Genomic DNA, 26099 nt, shown 5'->3' on the forward strand with positions numbered 1-26099 from the left:
CCCACAGACTTAAAAAGCAAACGCATAACCCCACTTTCCACAGTCCTCCCATACTACATCATCTTGACTTCCTTCTACCAGGGCCTATAATTCAGTGAGGCACATAAAATTTCCTCCTAGGACTGTTGTATTTTGCCCACTACAATACGACGCTGGTTTAATAAAATATATCTATTTTTACATCTATTTTAACAGCCCCTCCATCCATTCCTGTTTTCTTGCCTTTTACTGGTAGGGGATGGCTTACTCTAAATATCAGGTTTGGAACATCTAAACATTCAAAACTACAGGAAGATATCCTGCCACGGTCAAGTCAGACTTTTACGCACAGATTCTCTGCAGACAGACATCTACAAAGCTCCATTGACTTCAATGGAACTATGGCAATTTATATCAGCTAAGGATTTGGCCTTTATCCTTGGGAAACAATACATTCAGTACCCCGTGTTTTCAGACATTACCTTACAGCATTTCTGTGATTTTTATTGTGATCCTTCTGTTGCTAAAGAATGGCAAAATACGATGCATGTGCACAGCCCTGACCCTTCACAAAAATGCATCCTAGTTTTTCTACTTTTGAAACTTTTGTCCCCATTAACACAACAGCTCAGGCATGTCTGTGCTGTACCTGTGACTCCAAGGTCTTGTTTCAAATGCTGTCTGTAACAGCCTGGCCTGCTCTTTTAAGGGCCAGTCAGCCCTGCCTTGCCACACCTGTGCTGTGTGTTGGATTTAGGAGGAGGAAAATGCAGCAATGGAGGGCTGACTGAGGAGACAGACTGTTGCTGGGGGCTAGAAGCCTGACTGAAGTCCAAGAGCTGACTTTGACCAGCCTGAGGCCTTTGAAAGAGCATGAGCCTAGACTGGATGGATTGTTGAGTGAATTAGCGCTCAGGTGAGAGTGAGATGGGCTGTTGCAGTAGGGAGCTCTATGTTGAGCCTTGTTGGGCTGAAGATTCCCCTGGGCCTTGCTTTTGTTGGGGTCTATTAAAAGGACTCCATTACTCTGGAAGGGGTGGAACTCTCTGAGGTGGTGTGGCTGGAGGGCCAAGTCACTCCTACCACTGGAGTAGGCCAACAACTGCTGTGGGGGGAACTAAGGCAGAGCACTGCAGTGCTGGGGCTTGCTGTGAGGGGTGCTCTGAGGCTGTGAGTCTCATAGCACCTCCACTCATGGTTTTTGGTGAAATGGTTTCAGTCTCCATTTTAAAAGAAGTTACGCCCCAACTGTGCAGGTCAGCCTGGCAAAGTGATGCTAGAAGTGGCTTTTAAGGTTGGTTCCTGAGGAGCATTTCAGTAGACTGGCTGTTCTGTAGCATAGGCAAGATGTTAGACGGGTGTGGACGTGGATTTCAGGCCCCAGATTTAGAACTTTGTTAACACAGGTTTACAAAACCTAACTTAGAAAAAGTCCTGTTTTTAAAAAATAGTCAGCCTGTTTTCATGAAACTAGCCCCTGCCACCTATACAGCCCAAACACAACAGCATTGTGCCATTGCGTCAATGCTCCAGACAGTGAAAGTGACTCTGCTTTCATGTCCCAGCTGTGTGTAACACAGAGAGGGGACATTAATAGCTGAGGCCCACGCATGCATAACTTTACTCACCTGAGTACTCCCATTGACTTCCCTGGGAATTACTCACATGAGTAATGGTACTTCCAGGCTTGATGGGATCCTTAATGGGTTATTAGTAAGGCCCCGATTCTGCCAAGGTTTATGCATATGCATCAATGGGATTACATGCAGTGAGTAAACCTCCGCATGGGTGAAAGTTCTTGCAGGATTGGAGCCTTAAGTAAAAACTAGGCCTAAATTTCAATCTTGGCAACCTAAATCCATATTTAGACAGTTGAAGTGGCCTGATTTTTCAAAAGTACAATGTACCTGCCAGCCGCCTTGAAGTCTAAGGGAGCTGAGGATCTTCTGCAGCTACCCCTGTTCTGTCTAAACATGTAAAATATTTAGAAGCCACGATATCTTTTTTCCCTTTACAAAGAAAAATGTCTGATCTAATTGTGACTAGCACTAATGCAACTGTGCAGGTAGTCAGCTGGGGGTAAGGATCCCTATTTTACTTACAGGGCCACATGATAGCTACGGAGAAGGGCATGGATCCACCAGATATAATCCTCACCTCCAGTAGCAATTGGGCAGGGAAGGGGTTCAGTTTCCCTGACATGCCAGCCAACAGAGCTGTGGGGAAACACTGTAAAGCCACCAGTGTGGAACACCCAGTCCTGATGTGACCCACCATTTCATCCATTCTGCCTTACTCCTTTCCTCAGACTTCAGTGGGCTGGCGTGGTGAGGCCTTGACCCTCCAGTCAGGCCATGCTGTCTTTCCAACCCTTCTGGGATGTTGACATTCTAAACAAGTCCTGTCCAATGAACTAATGGTAATGAACATCTCCCACCCCACCTGGGCTCCTCTTCCAGAAAAGCCACCCCAGGGCTGCTTCTCTACAGTCCTTGCTTCTTTTTCAAGGCCCAGCACATGAGTTAACACCACTCTTGTAGCTTTCCCACAGTTTTCCCTCTGCCTGACCAGCCCTTCCCACAAAGAAGGAACCTCCAACCCACCTCTCTCCTGGGTCTCCTTCCTTTTAACTCCTCCCTGCCAAGGGAAAGCTAGGAGAGCTCTCAGACTCCAGTTAATCTCATCGCGGTCTGTGAGTGGAAGCACGCTACCCCCTGAAAACTGTAACGGAAGCACAATGCCTCCTGGCATTCCCTCTGGGGTGGCACAGCATAGTAAGGGCCTGCTTCACTGCACGTGGACACAGTAGTGCCCCCAAACAATGCCCCGCTGAATTCAGTCAGGCTCTATGTAGGCATATAACGTTGCAGGATTGGGCCCTAAATGCCTCAGCATGAGTAAGGATGGCAGAATCAGGCCCAAGTGATTGTGAGTCTCTATTTATATCAGTTCCTGTAAGACTTTTTTTTAAAAAATATTTTGAAAGTGTCACAAATACATAGTTTGAAATGTAACTGTGTAGAAAAAGTGAAATTCCTTCCAGAGTGAGTCATTTCATGTCCCATGTTTCCAATCCTTTTTTTTTTTTTTTTTTTAAATGACATTCCCTATTTGACCCAGAGTCCAACAGTCCATGTTGCCTGAGACTGTAATTGATATACAAAACTAAACCAGCTCATCAGAGTTTGAACAACCTACTTGATCTGTGTGGGAGTCTGAGCTGGTTGATGTCACTAAGTTTCTTTCTGGTTTTTGTCTCCCTATTCCTAAATTACAGCATGGCATTAATTCCCAGAGAGCGCACGCTTCTTTTTGCACTGTGTGAAGATGCCCTTGCCCAAATAAGGTGCACTTATAAGAAGTTTAAGGATAAATAAAGAAGCTTCCACCAGGTTTCTGCCACAGGGAGTCTTTATTCATTTCAGTTCAAAAGCAGTAGACTGAGGAAGGGGCACATGTGTGTGCATGTGAGTGACAGACATCCCTAGTCATTTAATGAAACAGAGCAATGCCTCAAAGTATAATCTGATTCACCCAGGGAAGAGACATCTGCAATCTGTCTAACAAGTGCTCGCTCAGTACACTACACTCTCTGTTCATTTTGTGTCATTTCCCAAATTGTGATGGACAAGGGTGCATATTTCCTCTGAGGGAAAGGAATAAATCAGCTTGCAGGCATTTAGTGTAAAGCACTCCAGAAACCAGAATAAAACAGCTGTATGTTCTACCTGTATCAATTTTATTTACACACACACAAATGGAGGGGGGCAGTACAGAGTAAAACGTATAGAAAAGAGAAGTGCCATAACCAAATACAATGCCGGAGAGCTACATGCAAGGCTGCAGGTGCTTTAGAGCAGGGATGCAGCAAGCGTGTTTGTAAGGGTTGGGCTGAGTGATAGTTTTAGTTGGCTCTGGTTACAGACAGCCTTGCTCTCTAGCCTTCCTTCTTTGCCCCTTCCTTCAAATCTGTCCAAAATACAGAGTCAAATACCTTGTCTGCCACTGATAATGTCCGCTCTCTCTTTGAATCTGTCCACTAGTTTTCTTCTGCCTTCTGCATCCAATTAAAGCTCCTTCCAGTTTTCAAGGCTGTACCTATTCTAGCCATTTTTCAATCTGTAATTTGCTACTGTGCAGCTCCGCTGGTATTAGCAACAGTGGACACTGAATATAGACAGAACGGTAGAAACTGTAGTATAGACTAGATGGAAGAGTGGTAAAAGCAAACAAGCGAGTCCTGTCCACGCTACACCTCTCTCCTTGTTGAAGTTCCTTGCTATTTTAATGCTGTATGTTGTCGTCTATATAAATGCCCAGTTCTTTTTTGAATTCTACTAAGCTCTTGGCCTCAAAGATATTTTGTTCAATAGGCTAATTGTGTGATGTGTGGAAAAATATTTATTTTGTCAGTTTTATATTTGTTGCTTTTCAGTTTCATTATTCTTGTATCATGAGGAAGGCGACTAGACATGCCCGAGTCTACGCTGTATCCTGACTGCAAAATGGCATTTCCTAGCTCATTGTTAATTATGCTTTTTTATTATATTTAAGACACTTAAATAGTTTGCTTTGCTCTATAATTAGATGCAGAGATTAGACAATCTTTCATGTTGCACCATGGTTTTCTTTTAATAATGTTAAGCCTCTGCATTTAAATAAGGAAATAATTCTCATGACTTTAACCACTTTTTTCTTTCTATGTTTCTTCTTATTTAGTGCTAGAATTATTTATTATTTTCCTTTTGGAAGTGTGTACATTGTGAGAAGAATCGTTGTATCTCGTATATGTGAGTGATTCTAGAAACAATGGATCTAGAAACAATGGATATTACTATGATGTAGTTAGCTGCAAGGTTATGCAATGGAACACAAAACCAAGAGTTGCATCAGAGATCAGATCTGGCTCCGGTGGGTAGGTCTGTCTTCTTGTCCTGTGTTTGTACAGCATCTAGCACAGAGAGGTCCTGGCTTGTGATTAGGGTCCCGCAGCACTACCACAATAATTTGATTGACAACCCATATTGGCCTTGTACTTGTCCCATAAAAGAGCGGCTCGTGACATCCACCCTAACTACAGGGTTGTCAAGCTCACTAGACTCCCAACAGTGACCTGAGCTCAATATCCCTCATTAAATGTGGCCATGTGACTTTCACCCTCCTTACAGGGTAGTCATGCTCACTAGCCAGTCATCAGACCATAATAGCCAAAGGGGCTGACTGGAATGCTCATTACAGGGCAGTCACACAGCTCAAGGTACCAAAGAGCTCAATTTCCCTCAGAAGTGAGGTGGAGGCAACATGCACCATCATTATAAGGTAGTTACTCTCGCCAGCCAGCTACAAGTGCGTAATAAAAAGAAGCCAAAGAGGCTGACCTGAACCTGTATGACCTTCCTGCGCCAGTATGAGTCCCATTCCCCACAACCTAAATTTGAGCCCTATACATCCCCTGCCTCAGTGCTTCCCACCTCAACCCAAGTCCATTCCTCCTGCCCCGTCCTCACCACCTGAGCGCTTCCTGCCTCAGCCTGAGCCCCCATTCCCTGACACCTCAGCAATTTCCACTTCAGCCAGCACCTCCCTTTCTCACTCCTTGCCTCAGCCAGGGCACTGTCTCTCACCCCCTACCTTAGCACTTCCCTTCAGCCTGCGCTCCCATCTCTTACCCTGCCTCAGCCTGAGCCCTCTTGCCCCAACCTCCATGATTCCCACCTCAGCCAGGGCCCCCATGTGCTTCTGGCCTCAGCAAGTGCCCCTGTCTCTCATCCCTCACCTCAGCACTTTCTGCCTCAACCTTGTCCCATCTCTCATCTCCCACTGCAGCCTGAGCCCCCCTAATCCTGCCTCAACCCATGCCTCATTTTTCACCTCACTTCAGCATTTCCTATCTCAGTCTTGACTCCATCTCCTTCCTCAGCCCCCTGCCATTCACCCCCTTGCCTCAGCCTGAGCCCCCCCTGCTGCTTACCCCCTCACCTCAGTGCTTCCTGCCTCAGCCTTGTTCCCATCTCTCATCTCCTGTCTCAGCCTGAAACCCCTCCACTCAGCCTCCCACCTCCGCACTTCTGGCCTCAACCTGTGCCTCATTTTTCCTAAGCCTCCTGCCTGGGAAAACCTTGCCAGGTGGCAACTCTTACTCTATCGTCCTCCCCTAATTGTTATTCTTCTGAAAGGGAGAAGGGTGGGAGCTTGTGGCACATGAGCAGTCAGGAGAAAATACATATTGCTTTGCAAAACTGTATCACATGAACTAGTAACATCTGCCCATTACATCCTAGGGGTAATAAGCACAAATTGAACACACACGGGAGGATTTTCATGTACACATCTCCATTTACACACATGCCACAGTGCCTACTTTAAAATAAATAATGGTTCAAATGTTAGAGACGTCCTTATCTGTTACTGTGATGATAAGTTGACACAAATGTTAATGAGTAAAAGGAAAGTAACAAGTTAGCCTATGAAAAATGGGGCACCCCAAAAGTAGTGAGGGGTGGCTGTTCAAATAAGGAAAAGGAGTTAAAACTTCATAAAAACATACGAACCCCAGTGGGTGTCAGCATAACGTATTATAAAAGCTGCATCCTGGCTTGCATGCATTGCTGGCGGAGACACCGTGGTGACAACCACTGGTGGTACTGATGATGGTTAGGATGATGACAAACACTTCAGGTTTTCCACAAGGCATACTGTGAATAATGCAACTATTGTGTGTACTGCATTGGTCTTGCTTTCTCTCTCCTTTACTAGATTGCAGTGTGTGCATCATTGTTTGGTTGGCTAATAGACGTAATTATAGTAGAAACAGCACTATATCTGTTGTGCACCATGGGGTTCTTCCTTCTATTGATATCCTCTCAATCTAGTCAATTCTGGGGCTGAACTCTCACAGATTAAAGTAGGTTTGAACATTCATTGTGGGGTGGGTAATTAGTTAAAGTAACCCTTAACTATCGGTAAGGCTACAGGGTCTTGCGTAAAATGAGTTAGCAGTTCCAAGCTGGGAGTTGCGCCACCTGGTTTCTATTTCTGGCTCTGTCACTGCCTCACTTTGTGACCTTGGACACATCTATTGGCTCCTCTGTGCCTCAATTTACATGTTCGTAAGTCTGTTTTACTACTGCTTCCCTGCCTAACAGGATATTATGAGGCTTAGTTGATTAATTGGTTGTGCCACGGAACCGCAAAGCATTATTATATATTATTTGATATTTTGTTGACGTTAATGGCTAGTTTAGAATTATTGCCCTCAACTTCTGAACACATACATTTATTTTAAGTTAAATTACCTTTTTATTTGATATGTGTGTATGTATTATAGCAATTAACTTTCAGCCTTATGGGCAACCAGTTATTGGAACATAAGAATCTCACACTCAATATTTTTTAAGCTTCATTTTGTTTGAAACTTTATAAATATAAATAAGTTCTTATGAAGTATTAATACATCCTCTCCAAGCTCAGGAAAAACTGGAGCAATGAGTAAATTATGAGGAACGAGGCAGCATTTGTGCGCCTACAATCTGAAAAATGGGAGAATACATTAAAAAGAAAAACAACTGTCAAGATGTTTTTTAAATTGGAGAAACAATTACCTTAAAGAAAAAGATACGCTCAGTCCTCACATAAAAAACAAGATTTATTCACTACGGTTGGGATTTTCCACTTATGTCATTTTTACACTGATGTACCATCATTTATTTTAGCAGATGCATGCAACAGCTCCAATGCCATTTTAAAAAATAACTGTCTAAAGCTTTTTAAAAATAGATTATAAGTAACATACTTGCATTTACACAATATATGATGGCATGATGTGGGGTAAAAATTGTACTGGTGCTCATTTGAAATCATCTGCATCCGCTTCACTATTGCAATGGCATCATTAATCATAATCAATGCAAGTATCTCAAACTCATAAATCTTTTACATCAAACTTGATAATCGGCTATTCTCTTTCTCTATCCAGCAAAGTGCTGAGCACCTCCACCTTCAACAGATTGTAAAATAATGCCCAAAATAATGATTCCTCAGTCATTACATTACATTTGATTTACATTCCCCAGTTACAGCTGTATGTTAATTCTCCATATCTCTTGTTACAGTTCCATTTCTGCTTTGGAAATCATATAGATCATATTATGCAACATCCAATGTTACCATATACTATTTTTCATAGAATATTTACTTCTCATTAGATTTATATTTTCCCAACTTCTACAAACACATGAAATGGTGTGTACCTAGAGTGATTCTGTTGAACTCAGTGGAGCTGCTCTACATTTACACCTGGTAACTTAAAGCAGGATTTGGCCTATCATCCTTAAACATTGCAGAAATATATAGGTAACAAAAATAGTGTGTCCCCATTTGTCATTTTGGATATCAAACCAATGTTTCTGGTGAAAAGCACTGAGACCTATTCATTTTTTGGTCAATACTGTTAACTAATAAATGAGTTACAGGATGTTGTTTTGTCTTGACACTCTGGAGACATGTACTACCTTCCACGGTAGCAACTCATTCAGGAGGAACTGTTGGATTAATATATGAAAATCATGGGCTAGATCCTCCACTGGTATAAATCATTGTAAATCCATTTAAATCTCTCTGCTTTCAACCCTCACTGGCATTATTTTTTGCCTTCTAATGATGGCAAATGCGATTTATACAGCGAATGGAGGGAGTATGGTAATATGGGTTCTTTACATACAAATACTCAGACAAGATCCTTGGCCCTGTTGAGAAAGCCAATGTAGGGTCTATGCCATTTTAGCTGTACAAGTGGAATTTAGGTGCAGCATAGGCCTTATGCTGGCCCTCTGCAGGGGAGCGAATGTCACCTATGATGTCCAACATAATTGTTCTCTATCCAGTTTTTTCAGAGGTCCTCCAAAGCCTGAGAGCACATGCAGCTCACAACATGAAACCGTAGAAGATTTAGTTGTTGTTGTAGCATGTTTCACTTATTTAACGAGAACATCCTAAAGGCCCACCAATTATGTTAGTAAGAAATGTCTACTGATTAATCATGTTTCTGTGTCTGTAGGAAAGTGGGAGCAGTAGTTTCTTATGTAGGGTCTCACATCTTTCTCTTCCATGCAGTAGAATGCTGTTCCAGGAAAAGAAATCAAAATGTACCTGCTGCAGGCAGCTTTGTACAGAAGTAGGTTTAATTTTTTCTTGAAAAACTTGCTGTGGGCTATTTTAAAAAGTCGAATACTACTGAGGTTTCAGAGTGACGCATTTGTTTCACATGAATGCTGACAAAGATCTAAGCCCAGCTGACCCCCTCTCTGCAATTGCTACACTGGATTTCAGAGAAGGCCGGACACACTTAAATGTATGTCAAGACGACACCCTGACGCCACCTATGAAAGGTTCATGTGGCCTGAGAACATGTTTGTGTTTTGCATATGATTACAAATGGCAAGGAGGCTGCGTGCTTGCATAAAAGATGGAGTGTGCACTTGATGAGCTGCCGGATAGGCAGGACAAAATGAAAGCAATCCAGATTTCCACTCACGTTTTATCGCATGTATTTAGAGCAGCTAACACGTGACGCAAGACAAACCAAACTGCCTTGCACTGGAATACTTAACAACTGCTTTACTGTGACCCTAACAGCATCCCTGTGCCAGAAGGCAAGGGGTTCCCGGGTATTTAGCGGTGAGTTTTAGCTGGCTTGATCAGCTCAGTGTACTCCAACTCACTGTTGTTATAACCTGTAACTAAAAGGTGTCATGGCACATGCCATTGGAAAAACAATCATTCACTGATCATTAATATTCTTACGTAATGTATGTATGGTCAACCTGTGCTGTAATTACAACTAGAATGTGTTTAAACCAGGCATATCGGGGGGAGTTGATAAACAGGTTTTTTCCCAGAAAAAGGAACATGGTTCCATCTGCTCAAATGTGTCTCCCGTGTAAATTGAGCAAAGTGCGACCAAAGACAAAGAAACACACGTTTGCATGCCAGGCAAACAAAGACATCAGCAGAGCAAGTAGGGAAAAAGTGATCACTTCATCTCAACAGGGGATAGAGACTGCATCCCCAGGAAGTCTTCCTGCCACTTGAAGTAGGGCCAATGAACTTTGAGAGTATACATTTCAAAGGTGGACTAGACTATAAAGAGAGGGGCAGAGAACCCCTGAATCATCCTTTACCTGAGGAGACAAAGAAAACCAGGGCCTTGGAGGACTTTGTGGGGATCCTGACTCAGAGCTACTCAGCCATTGGTGGAAAAGGAAGATGATGAGGAAACTGCCTTGAACAAGAACAGTAGCTTGTTAAGTTAGGTCTTAGCCATTAGAAAGCATAGTTTTACTTTTGCAATTCTTTCTATCTTTAGCCCTTTTACTTGAACTCACTTAAAACCCATCTCTCTTTGATTAAATACATTTGTATTACTAGTTAGCTAACCCAACCCAGTGCTTTGATTGAACTGAAGTGATTATTAACTGCTGTCAAGATAACAAGCTGTCTGTTGAAAGAAGCACCAAACTTAGTATCTTCTCTGAATGCTGGCCGTGCATTGCAGAGAGACGTCCTTGAGGAACTCAGGAGCTGGAGTTCATTGATTGTTACCTGCTAGGTAAGGTTTGGGCTGGGAGAGCCCTGAAGCGTTTCCTGGCAAGGCACCATGTCAAGGAGTTGTCACACAGCTTAGCTGCAGCAAAACTTCTGCTTGCTAAGGCTGAGAGGGAGAGCACTGTTTCACAACTCTGGGTATCCCCAGCAGCTTGCCACACAGAGGACTCAGTGTGAACCCATCTTCTTCTGAAACAAAGGATAACCGGAAGCCTGTCAGATCCCATTAATAATCTGGTTATCAATTTAAATCATTAGCGGTGTCACTCAATTCTCAGTATACAGGAGCTCCTGAACCAATTCAAACAAACCAATCCAGCAGAACTTTTGCATTTCATTTAACTTAATCAAGAGTTTATAGACCAAATGACTTTCATGCTTGTTTCATGTACCTTATGCTGGGTCATAACTTGGGAGGATGCTACATTTCTAAAACTAAAGTGGTTCTTATTCCTACACCCGTTGCAGCATTGTCTATTGGCTGGGCTTTTTTCTTTCTGCCTTTCATGTTGCTTTCCACAGTATATATACTGCATTATATGATGCCTGCATTCTTGGTCAGTCTGTCTGTGTCCTGCTGCCTGGGTTCCTTTAGCTTGAACATTTGTAATTGTGCTGCACTCATGACAGTCATTGTTTAGACCTTTTCCCTGGATGGTTCGGCTGCCCTTCTCTTTGGAAGCATTGCTCTAGGGTCAGATCTTTTTCTCTCACTCTCCTGTAAGTCAGAATCACATGTCCCACAAGTGATCCTGTCTCTAATTAGAGAATATGTTGCCAAAGTGATATGTGGATGCTAGAGTTCTCAGCTCTGTAATGCAAGTATCTATTCCTTCTTCTGCTTCTTGGTTTCAGGTAAAAAAAAACCAACAACCCTGTATCTCTCTACAGTCTCATTCTGTCTGACATCACTACTCAAACACTTTTATCAGCTGTTCCAGTATTTCAGTCATTATTTCTGGCAAGAGGCCTCATTCATTTCTTGTCATTTACCTCCTCCCCACAATTAAATAGTAAAAAAAGCTTTACCTTCCTTCCCCCCACCCCTCCTTTTTATTCCCCATGGCCAGCTTTTTATACAGACTCAGTTCATGCTTCAATGCAAGATTTATTTATCTGGAAATCCAGCTTTCCCAGTGGTCTGAGTCCTCCATGCTGCCCCTCTGCTCTGTTTCTAGGTGCTGTTTTGTTTTCCTGTTAATCACTTTCTTCCCTGCTGTGGTTCTCACTAGCTTTACTGCTGCCCCACCATGTTTCAAATGCTACATTATTACCCAGCACACGAGAGGGCTTGATGTTTCTAAAAATTAAATCAGCTCTTTATTATGAGAACTATTTAGAGATCTTGCAACAACAGCGGGCATTCCTTTCAAACAGATTGACTTCCTGGTGCCTTCTCTCAACTTTTCCCTCCTGCAACCTGTGCTTCTCCCTCCAAGTTCCAAACAGGTTGCTGCAATGCTGAAGGTTGAAGACATTTTTCAGCCATTAGGTAAAGCAAGACGTTGGGGGTTAGGACACCATTTCCAGTCCTAAGAGAGAGTGTTTAGGATTAGGAATGAAAAACTCCAGGCCATTATGGATTAAATTCATCCTTGTGCAGAGAGCTATTAGTAGCTTTATGCACCACTTAAACGCTCAAAACATGGCATATGTGGTGTTAATGTCTTGGGGGGGCAAGAGTATAGTGGTGCTGAAATCCACTCCACCAGATCCTCTGCTAGTGTGTACTCCTTATGTAACTTATGCTACTGGCAGAAATTAGAGTAGGCCACCTGCAACTCTTAACTTCTGCCAGGGCTTGGCATCCAAGGTTCAGGGCGTCTTAAGCAGTTTTCTGCATCTGCCATGGTCCTCAACTTCTGCTCATACATGGTGGAGAACTAGGGACTCCATCTTTGTTAGGAAGATATGCCTTGATAATGAACAAACATTTTACGTTCTTCTGGTGCAGTGATGGTTGTAGTCTGGCAAGTAATTATTTAGTCAATGTATTATAGCAAGGTATTAGTCTTCTTAACTCATTTTGCATATTAAGAATGAGTAAAAACCTTATCAAGGCCCAGCCTCCTGTGAGTAATTGGTCCCTGACCTAGAGAAGCAGCGCTTCTAGCCAGCCGCTCCTGGGATAGACATCCCCATTCCAGGTGCACACCTGGGAACACCCATCTTGCAGGGTTCAGTGCTATACAATTTATCAAAGCTCTGTCACTATATGTGAGGTCTCTGCACACACTCAATCCATATGCACTGTTTTAGATAAAACAAACTAAGAAGTTTATTGACTACAGCAAGATTTTAAGTGAATACATCAGATTAATATAAATCAAGCGATTAATAATGAGTCAAGGAGTAGGTCACAATTAACTAAAAGGTAACTCACATCTTAAACTAAGGTTAATATTTCAGTAACGTTCAGTCTGGGACGTCAGCTTACCACACCGGCTGCCTGCAGTGCCCCTAGCAACCAGGCTCCCGCCCCCAATGGGCAGCTTCTCACTCTTTGGTGTTGCTTAAAAGTTGGATTCCAAGGGAGCCGAGAGACACAGACGCCTCAACTTTTAACAAGTTTTCTCAATACCCCCTGGGGTCAGGTGATCGGCCCTGTCTGGCAATGGGCATGATTTCTTCCAAAGTGCTCAAGCCAGTCCGTTGTTCCAGTATGCATGCCTCTGCGGGGGATGGGGGTGGAAGCTCAGCTTTGTGTTTGTCTGCAGCTATTCAAGCCACGTGAGACACACATTTGGGGACATGACCTAGCAGAGTTTCATATTTGTACACATGCATGACGTTGTAGGAAACATGCTACCACCACAGTATTATGATTAACCCAGCCTCTCCACCCAAGTGCAGCTGTTCACAATAGCAGCCCCCAAGATCTGGGGACAGCAGAGGTGGCTCGTTCCTGCTGCCCCTCTCCCCACGCAGGGACGAAGCTGGTGAAAAGGGGAGTGAGAGTGAGGGTGTGGTTTCAGGGAGCACATTCTAGGCCAACCTAATGGCTAATATGAGCTGTGCATCCACTGTGTGCAAGGAGCGGTCCCAGCAGGGATTGAGGCCCTTAGAAGCACAGTTTTTCTGGTACTCATTTTGGGCTCTCCATCTCTCCCTACTCAAGTTGTGGGGCTAAAGCCACAGTCTGACCCGTCATAGGTTACTCTGAATTTTAGGCCCAGGTGAAAAGAAGGCCCAAACCCGTTAAGTGACATCAGCCTGGACACCCTCACCTGCCCCCAATACTAATGCAACTTTCTAGGATTGCCCAAAAACTCCAGGGAGTTCACCAAGAGGCCAATGGTCTACTTTTATCCAGTGAATTACCCAGGAGCCTGTTGCATTATAGCTCCCAGTAGGTACGTTATACTTTATGTATATTGGTTCTCAGTATGGACTGTGCTAGATATCTAAAGGGCTGGCATCTGCCCAGGATTCCTGTGACACTCTCTCTCCCAGAGAAAATCTGCCAGATGTCATCCTGCAAATAACAGCACTGTGAATTGCATAAGGTACAATGTTCAAAGTTGCTGTGAGCTGCTAGCTGGGTGTGGACGTTTAATAAATAGTCACACAAAGAATTAGAATTTTGAAGGCTGTCGAATTCGCAAGTGCATGCAACTTGGAAAAAGTAATTGCTCTCTGTGTGCCTCAATTCCTTATATGTAAAATGGGGATAATGATATCTTCTTACTATGACCCTTTGTCTGTATTGTCTACTTAGATTTTAAGCCCTTTGGGGCATGGCCTTTTGTTTACCCTGTGTATGGCCTGAATATATCACAATGGAGCTTCAGTTTCTGTTGAGGCACTGAGGTGCTATTGTAGTGCAAATAATTAATAACCTGTATTTAGATTAGAAATCATAGACATGTAGGCCTTGAGGAGACCAGGAGAGGTCATCTAATCTCCCCTGCTCCCCATTCTGATATCATTATAAAGCAACAATAAAATAGTGAAAAATGTGTATTTTTCAGAGCTGTAACAAGAGAATCAAGACAAAAAGAACACTAAACAAAATGACATCTGTTTGTCTTTTTTTATTCTTCACACTTAGAGACTTAGTTACATAAAGTGACATATGAGGAATTGATTATCAGTAGTACAAGGATGATACATTAGTGTGAAAGAGAGTACACATGCACAGTGAAATATTCTGTAGTTATAGTGAAGAAGTATAGTTGACAGAAAAGGATTATTTCCAAGAGCCTATGTGCAAATAAATATAGCTTTCATACTATGTACAAATTTGTATTCAAAGAATATACCGATGCAGGTTTATGGTACAATTTTATTAAGTGAATAATGATCAATACACACACACAAACGCTTGTAATTATCTTGAGGCTACATGAATTGGTTTTTCCATGACAAAAATGATTTTATTTAAATAAATAAGGCTAGGGTCTCCAGATTTCTTTTCCTCTAAGTTAAAAGTAAAGGAAGGAAGAGTTTGACAACTACTGCATTTAAAAAAAATACTTTCTTACATCTGGTTGTCATTTATAACATACTACTAAAATTTTCAGGTGACAACATATGGACCTGATCTTGCAACGCCTTTACTTTTTACTTTTTAGTCTTGTGAGTAGCTTCATTGGAGTCAGGATTAGGCCCATTATGAGGAACTGAGACCAGTTAACAGAAACAAAAAAGTAACAGCTGCAATGCTTATTTTTGAAAATAATTTCAAAGTTGTTGCTTTTTATCAGGTAGGCTGACTCTGAAGAATTTAAGCTATTGTAAGAATTATGTGATAGAAGTAGCTTTGTACCTGTAAACTTGTAACACAAGGTGCTTATTTTACTGAGGTTTCATTTGGGGAATATATTAGAGTAGTGATGTGAATTAATTGCTAAATTAGGCCTGAAACTTCATGCTTTGCAAACTCAAAACATGCAATTTTGGGTGCACAAAGACTGCAGGATTGCTGCAGGATTTACTGTCGTGCTACAAAATAATGCACATCATTTTGTGGAATATTAAGAATAAGGGCAATTTTCCCCCTCTCCTACCTTATTGTCTTTAGTAAAGTTGAGCATGTGTAATTTAGGGTGGAATATGTCCCAGTGTATCTATGTGTTATTCTACCTATCTGAGGTCATTTTGTTAATTACCACACTAACATTTGATTCCTCTTTTGTCCTTTCATCAGAAGATAGGATTGTCTCGTATTTGTAAGAAAGTGTCAGCATTTTGACAACATATGATGACTGATTTAATGGTATTTTATATTAAACATTATATAACAGACATGCATAATAGATTATTTATTTAAAAATTAACACCTATATTCAGAAACCCAAAAATGGTCTGGTTTTTTTAATGACTTTACATTAAGAAAATTATGCAACATAAAATATTATAAAGTGCAATATCTTTAAACATATATACAGATTTCATTTGGGCTACTCTGGTTTAATAATAGGGAGAATTTGCAGTAAATCTATACTCATGTAAAGTAGGTTTACCAACTCCTAACTCTCTCTCTCTCTCTCTCTCACACACACACACACACTCACAAAATATATAACTACTTATTCTGTAGGACATCTTGTTTTGGGCTGTTTAGTCTTCATGCAGTCATGAATACAAACACACAATAGGCCCAATTTGAGCTTTGTCTCCATAAGGAGTATGGGACTGTGTCTTATATATGACATTTATGTCTTATGGGCACAATGATTTGTATAACTTTATTCCGGAAGGTTTTGGTAAACTGCTTCTTGCTTTCATTCAGACCGGAAATGATTGCGATCTATACACTAACATTTCTGTACTTATTATAACAGATCCAAGAAGGATCATTTTGATAAGTGAAATTAACTCCTGTGCAAAAGGCCAGGGCAAAACCTAAGCACAATTTGAGTCAACCTGAAGCGTTCAAATTAGGATAAAAAACATCGAGGCCGAAGTTATACATATTATTTTTACACATTTGTGATTCCTCAAGCCACGCATCTCACTCATATTAAGCTTCCCAGGAAACAGAGGAAAACATGAAACAGAATCAGTTGGTCAAAGCAAAGCACAGACATTATCCATTTTATTATCTGCTTCACTCTTATGTACAAGGGAAGGAAAATAACTTCTCAAGTGGATAAACTATTACATCCATCTGTAATTAGTGTTGACTGTATGCTCTAAACTGTTTCTGAAGGATTTCCAATGTACATATCTCCCTTCAATAGATGCACACAACTTCCATTAAACCTCCTTTGCCTGTGTGTCGAAAACACAGATTCCAGGGTTAAAATCCTGACCTCATTGACGTCAATAGCAAAATTTCTGTTGACTCCAGTGGGGCCAGGATTTCACCCCTGGTCATGGTGTCTACTGATTCATACCCTCATGCAAATCCATTAGCGTCAATGAACTGACTAGTTTGACAGTGTAAGAGCAAGATAAGAGTAGGCCAAAAACAAATAATACTGAACTGGTCAACATAGTAAGATTCAATACTTAAAATCACTTGGGTCTAATTCTTCTTTTAGTGCATATGCATAATTTGTTTACTCAGCAAGGTGATCTCAGTCTTTCCCAATTCCCTGTCACTATTTTTCTGAATATTTATGTGAATAAACAACATTTCATAAAACAAATGTCACCCAAAATACTGATAGTCAAATCAATATTTTATCTTTTTTGCTACATCGATCGGGTTCAATTCTGTTCTCATTTACACCTTTGCAACCCCAATATGGGTATAATGGAACAAAATTTGTGCCACCCTGTTTATTTCTAATATCAAACAGCATCATAATGGAACTCCAGGAAGTCCGAGCTTCAAGGTACTTAAAGATTTTTTTTTCCTACTCCCATTAGCCTTACACAGCCAATACAGGTATTAATGAGTGAGTTGGATTCTATTCCTCTTTCTGCATCAACAAGTGTTTGCTACATTCCAGTCAGTTTACACCTGTGTAATGTAACATTACTGAAGGCAATGAGGTTGCATAAATGTCACTGAAAGCCTCTTTGGCCTGCAGAAACTTTATTACAGGTGATGATGCGAGAGAAAAAAGATCTAAGCTTGAATCTCGGATCCCAGGCGGAGTTTCAGGGCTGGCAGTTAGAAAATAAAAGTATTTTATTTTGTAAAACTGACCGTGATATAGAATCAATGAGCCACAATAAATATGGAAACGCATGATGCCATTTTGCAGAATCACTGTTCAGCAGCCATAGTTCCCATATTTCTTGAAATATACAGTGGAATAAAGATAGCTGCATAAAAATATTCCATTTTAAAAGATTTCTAGGTACTGCAGATCTTCATAGAATTCAGGATAATCATATATATATAAAACCTATTTCCTAGTAGATCTTCACATACAGTGATATAAGTATAGTGACCACAAAATACTTCAGAGTATGTTATGGAAACTAAATGGTAGGTGCATTACCATAACAAATATTATATGATCTCTTGATAAGCATCTGAATAACTTGTGTATTTTAATTCTATGCGTCCCAAGGAATATGTCGACAGTGAGATCAATTGAAGAAACAAGCAGAATACAGACAAGCACACAGCCACAGAAGGATTATTTGCATTTGGCTTATAGTAAAATTCTACAGTTAATGTTGCCTGAACTATTTGTTCCTGAAAAAATTTTGCATGTCTGTACAGCAGTACCTCCTCCAACCGCCACAGTACCATGCACCCAAACTACCCACCCCATAGTTCCCAGGACAGTTGTCTCCATGACAGTTTTTTTTCCTGTAACTAGCAATTATTGTAGGACCTGGATAGAATTTGGCAAATATGGAGCCAGATCCTCAAATGGTATAAACTCGTGTAGTTCCACTGAAGTTAGAGGACTATGCAGCGGGGATAAGCTGGCCCATGAGACCATTCAAATTATATGGGAACTCAGAGGGTCTCTTCCAAGAATTGTGTTCATGCATCGTAATATCAAATGGAGTTGTGCCAAAGTAATGAATTTGGGTTATTCAATTTTATGTTTTAGGATCAGATTCTAATCTCATTTATACTAATGTCAATCTGGAGTTATTCTGGATGACACTGCTAGAAATGAGAACAAAATTTGGGTCATAGCACCAAAGTATATGTTAATTTATACCCAGCCAGTGGCATGAGGTAGCCAGTGGGCTGTAACTCAGTGCAGAATTTTGGCTGTTTGGGCTTGATCCCGCAATTCCTATGCAGGTCCAAGTTCCCAGTGAAGTCATTTAGAGTTTTACCTACATGAGGACTGCAGGAAAATACCTTTCCTGTACAGAGGTTAAAAAAAAAATCAAATATATATGGGGGGGATTAATAACCTTATTCATGGTACGTATGATGGACAATCATAATAAATTACAGTCTGAAGCACTTATGCACAAGTAACACCTTACACATTGAACAGAGTCATTGGTTTCAATGGGACTGATCACAGAATAATGTGCTGGTTAATGTAAAGGTATCAGAATTTGGCCCCTAGTAAATCTCCTACAATTGTAAAACAGAGATTTCCTCTCAGTTGTCATACGTTTTCCACAGAAATGAATCTGCAGCCTGGATTTACTATGGATTTCCAATAAATTGGGTTACAGCAGATTTATGATGTTCTGTCAGCTCTCCAGTTGGACTTTCAAACTTCTCTGTGTGATGAAGGGACATGTTTTCATTCCAATGCCAATACTTTTCTTCCTTTATCAATAAAGCTATTCCAGCTAGTAATGGAAGAACACATCAAGAAGAGAGTCTCCTGAAATAGTTTACTCAGCCAGTTATGTAAAAGGCTGTTTTGTTAAGAATTATAATCAGATTTCATAAAACATTAGCTTACTTCACAGAAGACACCCAGGGAGCAGAGTTCTCTCCTATTACCACTGGAGCAGAGCTGCCACCCACGGCACTATTATTCCATCGTTTGAATAATGATTTGCCTGGTAGACACAAGGCAGCAGAAGCTGCAAGGTTTCTTATTCTTGGGGGGGCGGGAATGACTTTTAATGCCTTCCAAGATAAATGTGTTGGCAGAGGCAATCTAATTCCCAACTTCCTTGAAAGGCAAAGAATGACTGATATTTTAACATGTACATTTAACACATTTAGCATAGAAATGCAATTACAGTACACCAGTCACTAGGCCTACAGAAAAACTTTCTTTATGTGACCATTGAACGGAAACATTTGCACTAAATACCATCTTGAAAAAATTGTTTATTTCCTGCAATGTTGTATGATCAGCTATTAATGGCTTTACTCTCCAGCGCACCGCCCAGCTCTCCTACTGCTATCTCTGTTATACATGTAAAGAGGAATGGTGGCTTTTCCCCTCCTGAGTTTGGAATAGATTCTGATGATACTTGCACTGGTGTAAATGTGGAGTAACTGCATTGACAGCTTTAGTGTCCTGAACTGAGATCAAAATCAGGTGCTGTGTGTTTTATTGTTTTAAATGTCAAACCGGTGAGTTTGAACTCCTTTTTTTTTTTTCTTTTTTTTTTAAACAGACATCAAATGCCTTTGTAAGCCTGCTTTTTTGGTCACTTGATAAAGAACTACATGAACATTAAACATTTCCTGTCTTTATAAGATGATTTCTGTGCCATGACTTAAAGATAATCTCCTATTAAATAGAAATCCACCGTTACAATAGAATACATTTGCCTCTGTAGCCTCTGCTTGCTTGCTAGGTTTTTCTCCTATTTTGACTGCATGATCCAATTTATGTTTCATGTGGCTGTGCAAACATTTAACATAGCCACTAATCTGAGTACATGTGAAATAAGCCATGCTTGGAAGCTCAGCCTGAATAAGTAAGTTTGACTTGTTTGTTTAATTATAATGATTAATTCTAACTTCCTTTTAAATTCAAAATGTATTAATTTCTCAGATTTCTCTTCTCCTTCCTACCTCCCTGAATTGCTCCTTTCAGTGTTGTGCCTGCACCAAGGCCTCCTGCGTAAAGGGGAGAAACACTGCAGGAAACCACTACAATTTTCAGGAAATGTTAGACATTGAACCTGGGGCAGGTCCACCTGGACCAGCAATTCAAGGTCAATATCATTTTCTAATGGGGAAAGAATATCACTTGAAGGAGTGACTCACCTATTCCAGTGTAAGAAGCATGATGTGTCTGCTTTAAAGTACAGTCTTGTGAGTTGTTTCATAGCATTGCAGAAGAGACTTTTCATCACAATGCACCTTGCTATCTGTTTCTGGTACTGTTTACATATTTACTGTAACTTCAGCAAAACGTGTCCTCTTGTGAGTCTGTACATCTCAGTATATTGTGTATGATTACACAAGCCCACAAAGGATTTGGTGGTTCCATCAGGAGTTGGGGCCCATACAAGAGTTGGGGCCAATTCTACCCTCACTTACAGCTGTGCAACCCCTCTGAGATTAGTAGGATTTTACCAGTGTAACTGAGTTCAGAACTTGGGCCCTGAATTTTTTCATCACAGGACTTCCACTTTTTTCAGCTGAGGTCACTGTAGGTGTGTATACCTGCTTTTACACATATAAACAAATAGTGAGTGGTGCGAGTGGCACCGCTGTAGTTAAGATTGCAGTACAGATAAGGGGATTTCAGAGCAATAGGTGATTTGAAATACACAGGGCAAAGTTTTGCTCACAGTTACACAGGCACAAGTCCCACTAAAAATGCAAAGGGCACTGCAGGCGTGTAATTAAGAGCAGAATTTGGCTCTTTATGCAATTCTGTACCTAGGTATTAAATCCTTGGGACAGGAAGTGGGTAGCAGACTCTGTAGCAACTGTAACACCTAATTTCCTTTTGTTCATTAGTATCTTAACTTTAATAATATAAACTTTTTTCTTTTGTTTTAAATATATATTTCTTACTGTTTGATCTACTGTTGTTTTCTTAGTTTTAATGCTCTATGCAGATATAGTTATGTAGAGATATAAACATACATACAAGGAACACAATGAAGAGCAAAAGCTCTGAAAGCATGGGATACAGAAAGAAAAGCATGGCCCTAAGATCAGAACAATCCACAAGCCAAAATATGCTGAACCTCCATTCCACAAGTCTAGGCATAGTATTTCCACTGCAGGAGGGATTTAAACCAGAAACAACTCTGAAATGGGTCACTTTTGGAAAACAGATACACAATGAAATTGCATGAACTCTAACCAAACACAGACCTTGAAAAAACAAACAGGCATTACCTAAAATAATTTTTACTCAGGTTTCAAATGTCCCATTTTATATCCAACTATTTGGAAATGTAAAATCTTTCTCTGTAAGAACACTGATTTCTCCCTCTCTTTTTCCCTGTGCCTTTTTTGTTCTAATTTTGGACCCATGTCTCCCCTCATGACTTCAATATGAGCAGGAATGGGCTCTCTTCTTTCATGGGCCCCCTTAGACTTCCATAATTAAAACATGCTAACACTTCAGCAACTCTAGAAGATTCCTGCCTGGGTTTCAACCTGCAATCCCACCATATTACAATTGTTAGATTCCCCTTGCTAAATTCTCAAACATATAGGGGCAGGGCCTCAGCTGGAATAAATTATCACAGCTACAATTTACATCAGCTGAGGATCTGCCCCAAAGCTGATAAGAAAGTATGCAACAGTGAAGGACTTACTCACGGCAAATAAATAGTCTGCAAAAGGATATTCACTTCAGCAATTGGGCAGCTTCCCATCATGCAGCTGCATCTAAATTTTATATGAAATACTACATATAAGCAAATCCAGCCTTCTTTCTTATAAGAAAAGGCAAACCTATAGTCGTAATAGCATCAGAAAGACATTGGTACTGTTTATAGTATTGCTGCACTATAGAAAAGTAGTGAATTCACTCAGTAGTCATATTTTCTACTTGCATGCTGGGATGATGCTAGAAGAGGCCACAGATCCCCAGTTTGGGTTTCACCTTTGATTATCATAAGTGTCTGTACCAAGTAAAAACCATCAGCCTACAGTGCACCATTAGTGCGAGAGCCAGAGTTTCGGGACACTGCAGGGTTCAGCGGGATGCTATTGCAACATCATCTGCACTTTGCCAAGGGCTTCTAAAGGTCTGCAGTGTGGATGTCCAAAATGTGTGCAAGCTCACCAACTCTGTTTAGCTGATAGCACATGAGATCTCTTCATTCAGATGAAGTCTGAGTCCTTTTCTGTCTGTTACTCATGCGGATGCTATTGGCTAACATCTTCCACTGAGGACAATCAACAGGTAACTAGATCAATCCCAAACCAGAGGTTTGTGCTTCCCCAAAATAGATACTAGTGTTCTTCTTGCAAAGTTATACCTCTATGTATATATTACTCTTTGTGTCCGTGTATAGGCATATATTAATATAGAGAAGGAGATACAAGGAAACATAGCATATATGTAGCATATATAATAGCTTATAGGACCTCTTCCAGTGAGCAGTGACATGCAGAAAAGCCTTAAGGTAGCTGATCTCACCTCTTACATGTAACTGTTTTGTTCAGCAGCAAATGAATCAGCTGAATAATTTTTCCACTTCAAATCCAGTCCTTTTTATCCTCTTTATTTATTTATTGTCATAAAAAGGGTTGTGGCTCCACTGTTCTTTCTCAGGGGACACTGTCCATTGCAGATATTTGTTTTCGTTCAAGAAACAGCACTTCCTACTAAATGGAAATGGGACACAAGATCACTTTGTCCTCCAGAAGGACACTGATGACCAGGAACATGAAATAGAGCCCAAACATGGTGAAGCCCAAGAATTTATTCATCCTCCACTTGCAAAGAGCAATGGAGAGGATGACAAAGAGTAGCATGATGAAGAGGAGGACGATAGCACAGAACAATCCATTGCTGCTGACGGTCACCGGGGAGAAGTTGTTAATTGTAGCAAACAGGAGCCATGGAAGGGGAAGACTGAAAAACACAAAGAGAAATAGGAAATGACATAGAGAAACAGGAAGTGGTATGAAGAGTTCTCTGGAGGCACGTCTACATATAGCTGTTGATTTAAACCTAATGAAGCCCATCTAAGAGGCTAGTGCAGGGACACAATAAGAGCGGCATTAGGTAACATACTAAAAAGAACAATTCTGTACTGGGCCCTGGGGGATGGACTAGATGGGGCTGAGCAGCAAGTGTGGTTAGGCTGACCCATATCCTGTTTTTCAGCAGCAGCTTCCAAAAGAGGCCAAGGCACAAATTGACAGGTTGAAGAAGACAGACCGAGTGTATAAGGTGGTGAGGAGAATGGGACTGCTAATTTTTTGTGCCTGTACAGCACCTAGCACAATGCAGCCCTTTGTGCACTTCCAAAACATATTTATTACTATTTTTCTGCTGCCCTCTCCTCTGTTGGAAGGTGTAGAGTTGATAAGTGGGCAGGAAATTAATGTAAGTGAGCTCTGCATGTGCCCAAGCACCCCATACTTCCTTGACCCTCTTTTCACACTTTCCCATCTTCTCTCTGATCCCTGCTCAGTCTATTCCAACCACAAGAATCCTGCAAAGGGTGAAAGACCAGGCTGTCAGAACTTGGAAGTAAGCATCTAGGTTATTTTGTGAAGGAGACAGGAGGGGAGGTATCTAGGGGGCTCCCTTTTCTTCCTCCACCAATTGCCATGAAGAGCTGTTTGTCATGATGGAGTGTCTCCTGTCTGCCTGACAGTTTGCAGCTATCAGCTAGGAGGCTGTCTATAAGCTGTGTGGCCCATTCCATTTGTTCCTGGACTTTCAAGGAGAGGAACCTAACCCCTGACATCATACCAAACAGCCTGACTGCCAAGTGGGCAGCGGATCTGTGCTGTGTCACAGACCTGCACCTGGAAGAGAGGAGAACACAGAATACAGAAGAAAGGGTTATTCACCTTATGCAGTAACTGACGTTCTTCGAGCTGTGCGTCCCTATGAGTGCTCCATTCCAGGTGTTGGCATGTTCTCGCGCCCTTGATCAGAGATTTTGTCAGCAGTGTCCGTCCGGGTCGCGCATGCACTGTTCCTGTCTTGTGGCGCCATTGGCACCCTTTTCAGTTTGTACAACCCGACTCCCTCTGTTCTTTCTCTTCCGAAGAGCCGTAACACTGGACTCCGAAGTAGAGGGGAGGAGGGTGGGTAGTGGAGCACCCACAAGGGCACATATCTCGAAGAACGTCAGTTACTGAACAAAGAGAGTAACCTTCTCTTCTTCTTCAAGTAGTGTCCCTGTGGGTGCTTCACTCCAGGTGACTCTCGAGCAGTGCCCTCAACTGGTGGAGGGTACTTCAGAGTGTTTGGTTGAATGGAGGAGAATACTAAAGTCCGATTACTGCACCATGTCTTGATGTCTGATCGATTGCGTAATGCTTTATGAAAGTGTGGGTCAAAGCCCAGGTAGCTGCTTTGCATATTTCAGTGATTGGCATGTTATGCAAGAAGGCTGTGGATGTAGAAATTGATCTAGTTGACTGTGTCGTTACCGTTTTGGGTGGTGTTACCCTTGACTGTGTGTAGTATGTGCGGATGCAGCTGGAAATCCACTTTGATAGCCTTTGGGTGGATATGGCGTTGCCTTCAGAATGTTCTGTAATTGACATGAAAAGTTTGGGAGATTTCCTAAAGGGTTTTGTTCTTTCTAGGTAAAATGCAATGGCTCATCTGACATCCAACGTATGGAGGGCCAAATCCCATGTAGTACTATGGGGTTTCGGGTAAAACGTAGGTAAATGAATTTTTGGTTAAGATGGAATGCTGATGTCACTTTGGGGAGGAATTTCAGATGAGGTCATAGCATTACCTTATCTTTATGAAATATTGTGTACGGTGGGTGGGCCATAAGTGCTCCAAGCTCACTTATGTGTCGTGCTGATGTAATTGCTACTAGAAATGATACCTTCATCAACATGTGTAGTAACGAACAAGTTGCTAAGGGCTCAAATTGTGGATTGATGGTGGTCCTTAGTACTAGATTGAGGTCCCAAGGAATTGTGGGTGGACGTATGTCTGGGTACATGTTTTGTCTCCCATCGATCCTCTGCCCAGACCTGCTGTTGACTAGAAGTAACAGCACTTGCGGTTCATTGTTGTCGATTGTAGGGTAAGCCCATCATTGGAATACATTTTCCAGGACTTCATTGTGCAATTCCCTCTCGTGATTGTTGCCGAACTGTCTGCTCAGATTGTCTGCGGTGGTGTTCTGAATACCAGGCAGGTATGCCTCTGATACGTGGATATTGTGGCATATGTACCAATTTTATAGCCTTATCGCTTCTGAACATAGGGAGTTAGATCTTGCCCCTTCTTGCTGACTGATGTAAAACATACACACAATGTTGTCCGTCATTATTTTTACAGTTTTCCCTGCTATGAGAAGTAGGAAATGTAGACAGGTATTGCGGATGGCACATAAATCCAGCAGATTTATATGCAATTTCCTTTCCTGTGTTGACCATTTTCCTTGAATGGTGTGTTCTTGCAGGTGTGCTCCCCATCCAATTAGTGATGCGTCCATAGTGATCATGATGGAGGGTGTTTCCCTCATGATCAGAATCCCTGTTAGAAGGTTATTGGGCTGTGTCCACCATTTTAATGATTGCTTGATCTTTTTTGGCATAATCA

General features: G+C 41.4%; 1 protein-coding gene across 1 annotated transcript in view; it reads right to left on the reverse strand.

Annotated features, from left to right (window-relative positions):
* Positions 1-22956: 22956 nt before the first annotated feature.
* Positions 22957-26099, reverse strand: part of SLC24A2 (solute carrier family 24 member 2) — a 156840-nt gene continuing 153697 nt past the window's right edge. Inside the window, exon 10 of the mRNA XM_067553145.1 lies at positions 22957-23423. Coding sequence (XP_067409246.1) covers positions 23174-23423 — 250 coding nt within the window. The 3' untranslated portion in view covers positions 22957-23173. The remainder of the gene's footprint in view (positions 23424-26099) is intronic.

This window comes from Emydura macquarii, unplaced genomic scaffold, assembly GCF_026122565.2.
Source record: "Emydura macquarii macquarii isolate MOO-44397 ecotype Brisbane River unplaced genomic scaffold, CSIRO-AGI_Emac_v2 contig_1451, whole genome shotgun sequence".
NCBI lineage: Eukaryota > Metazoa > Chordata > Testudines > Chelidae > Emydura > Emydura macquarii.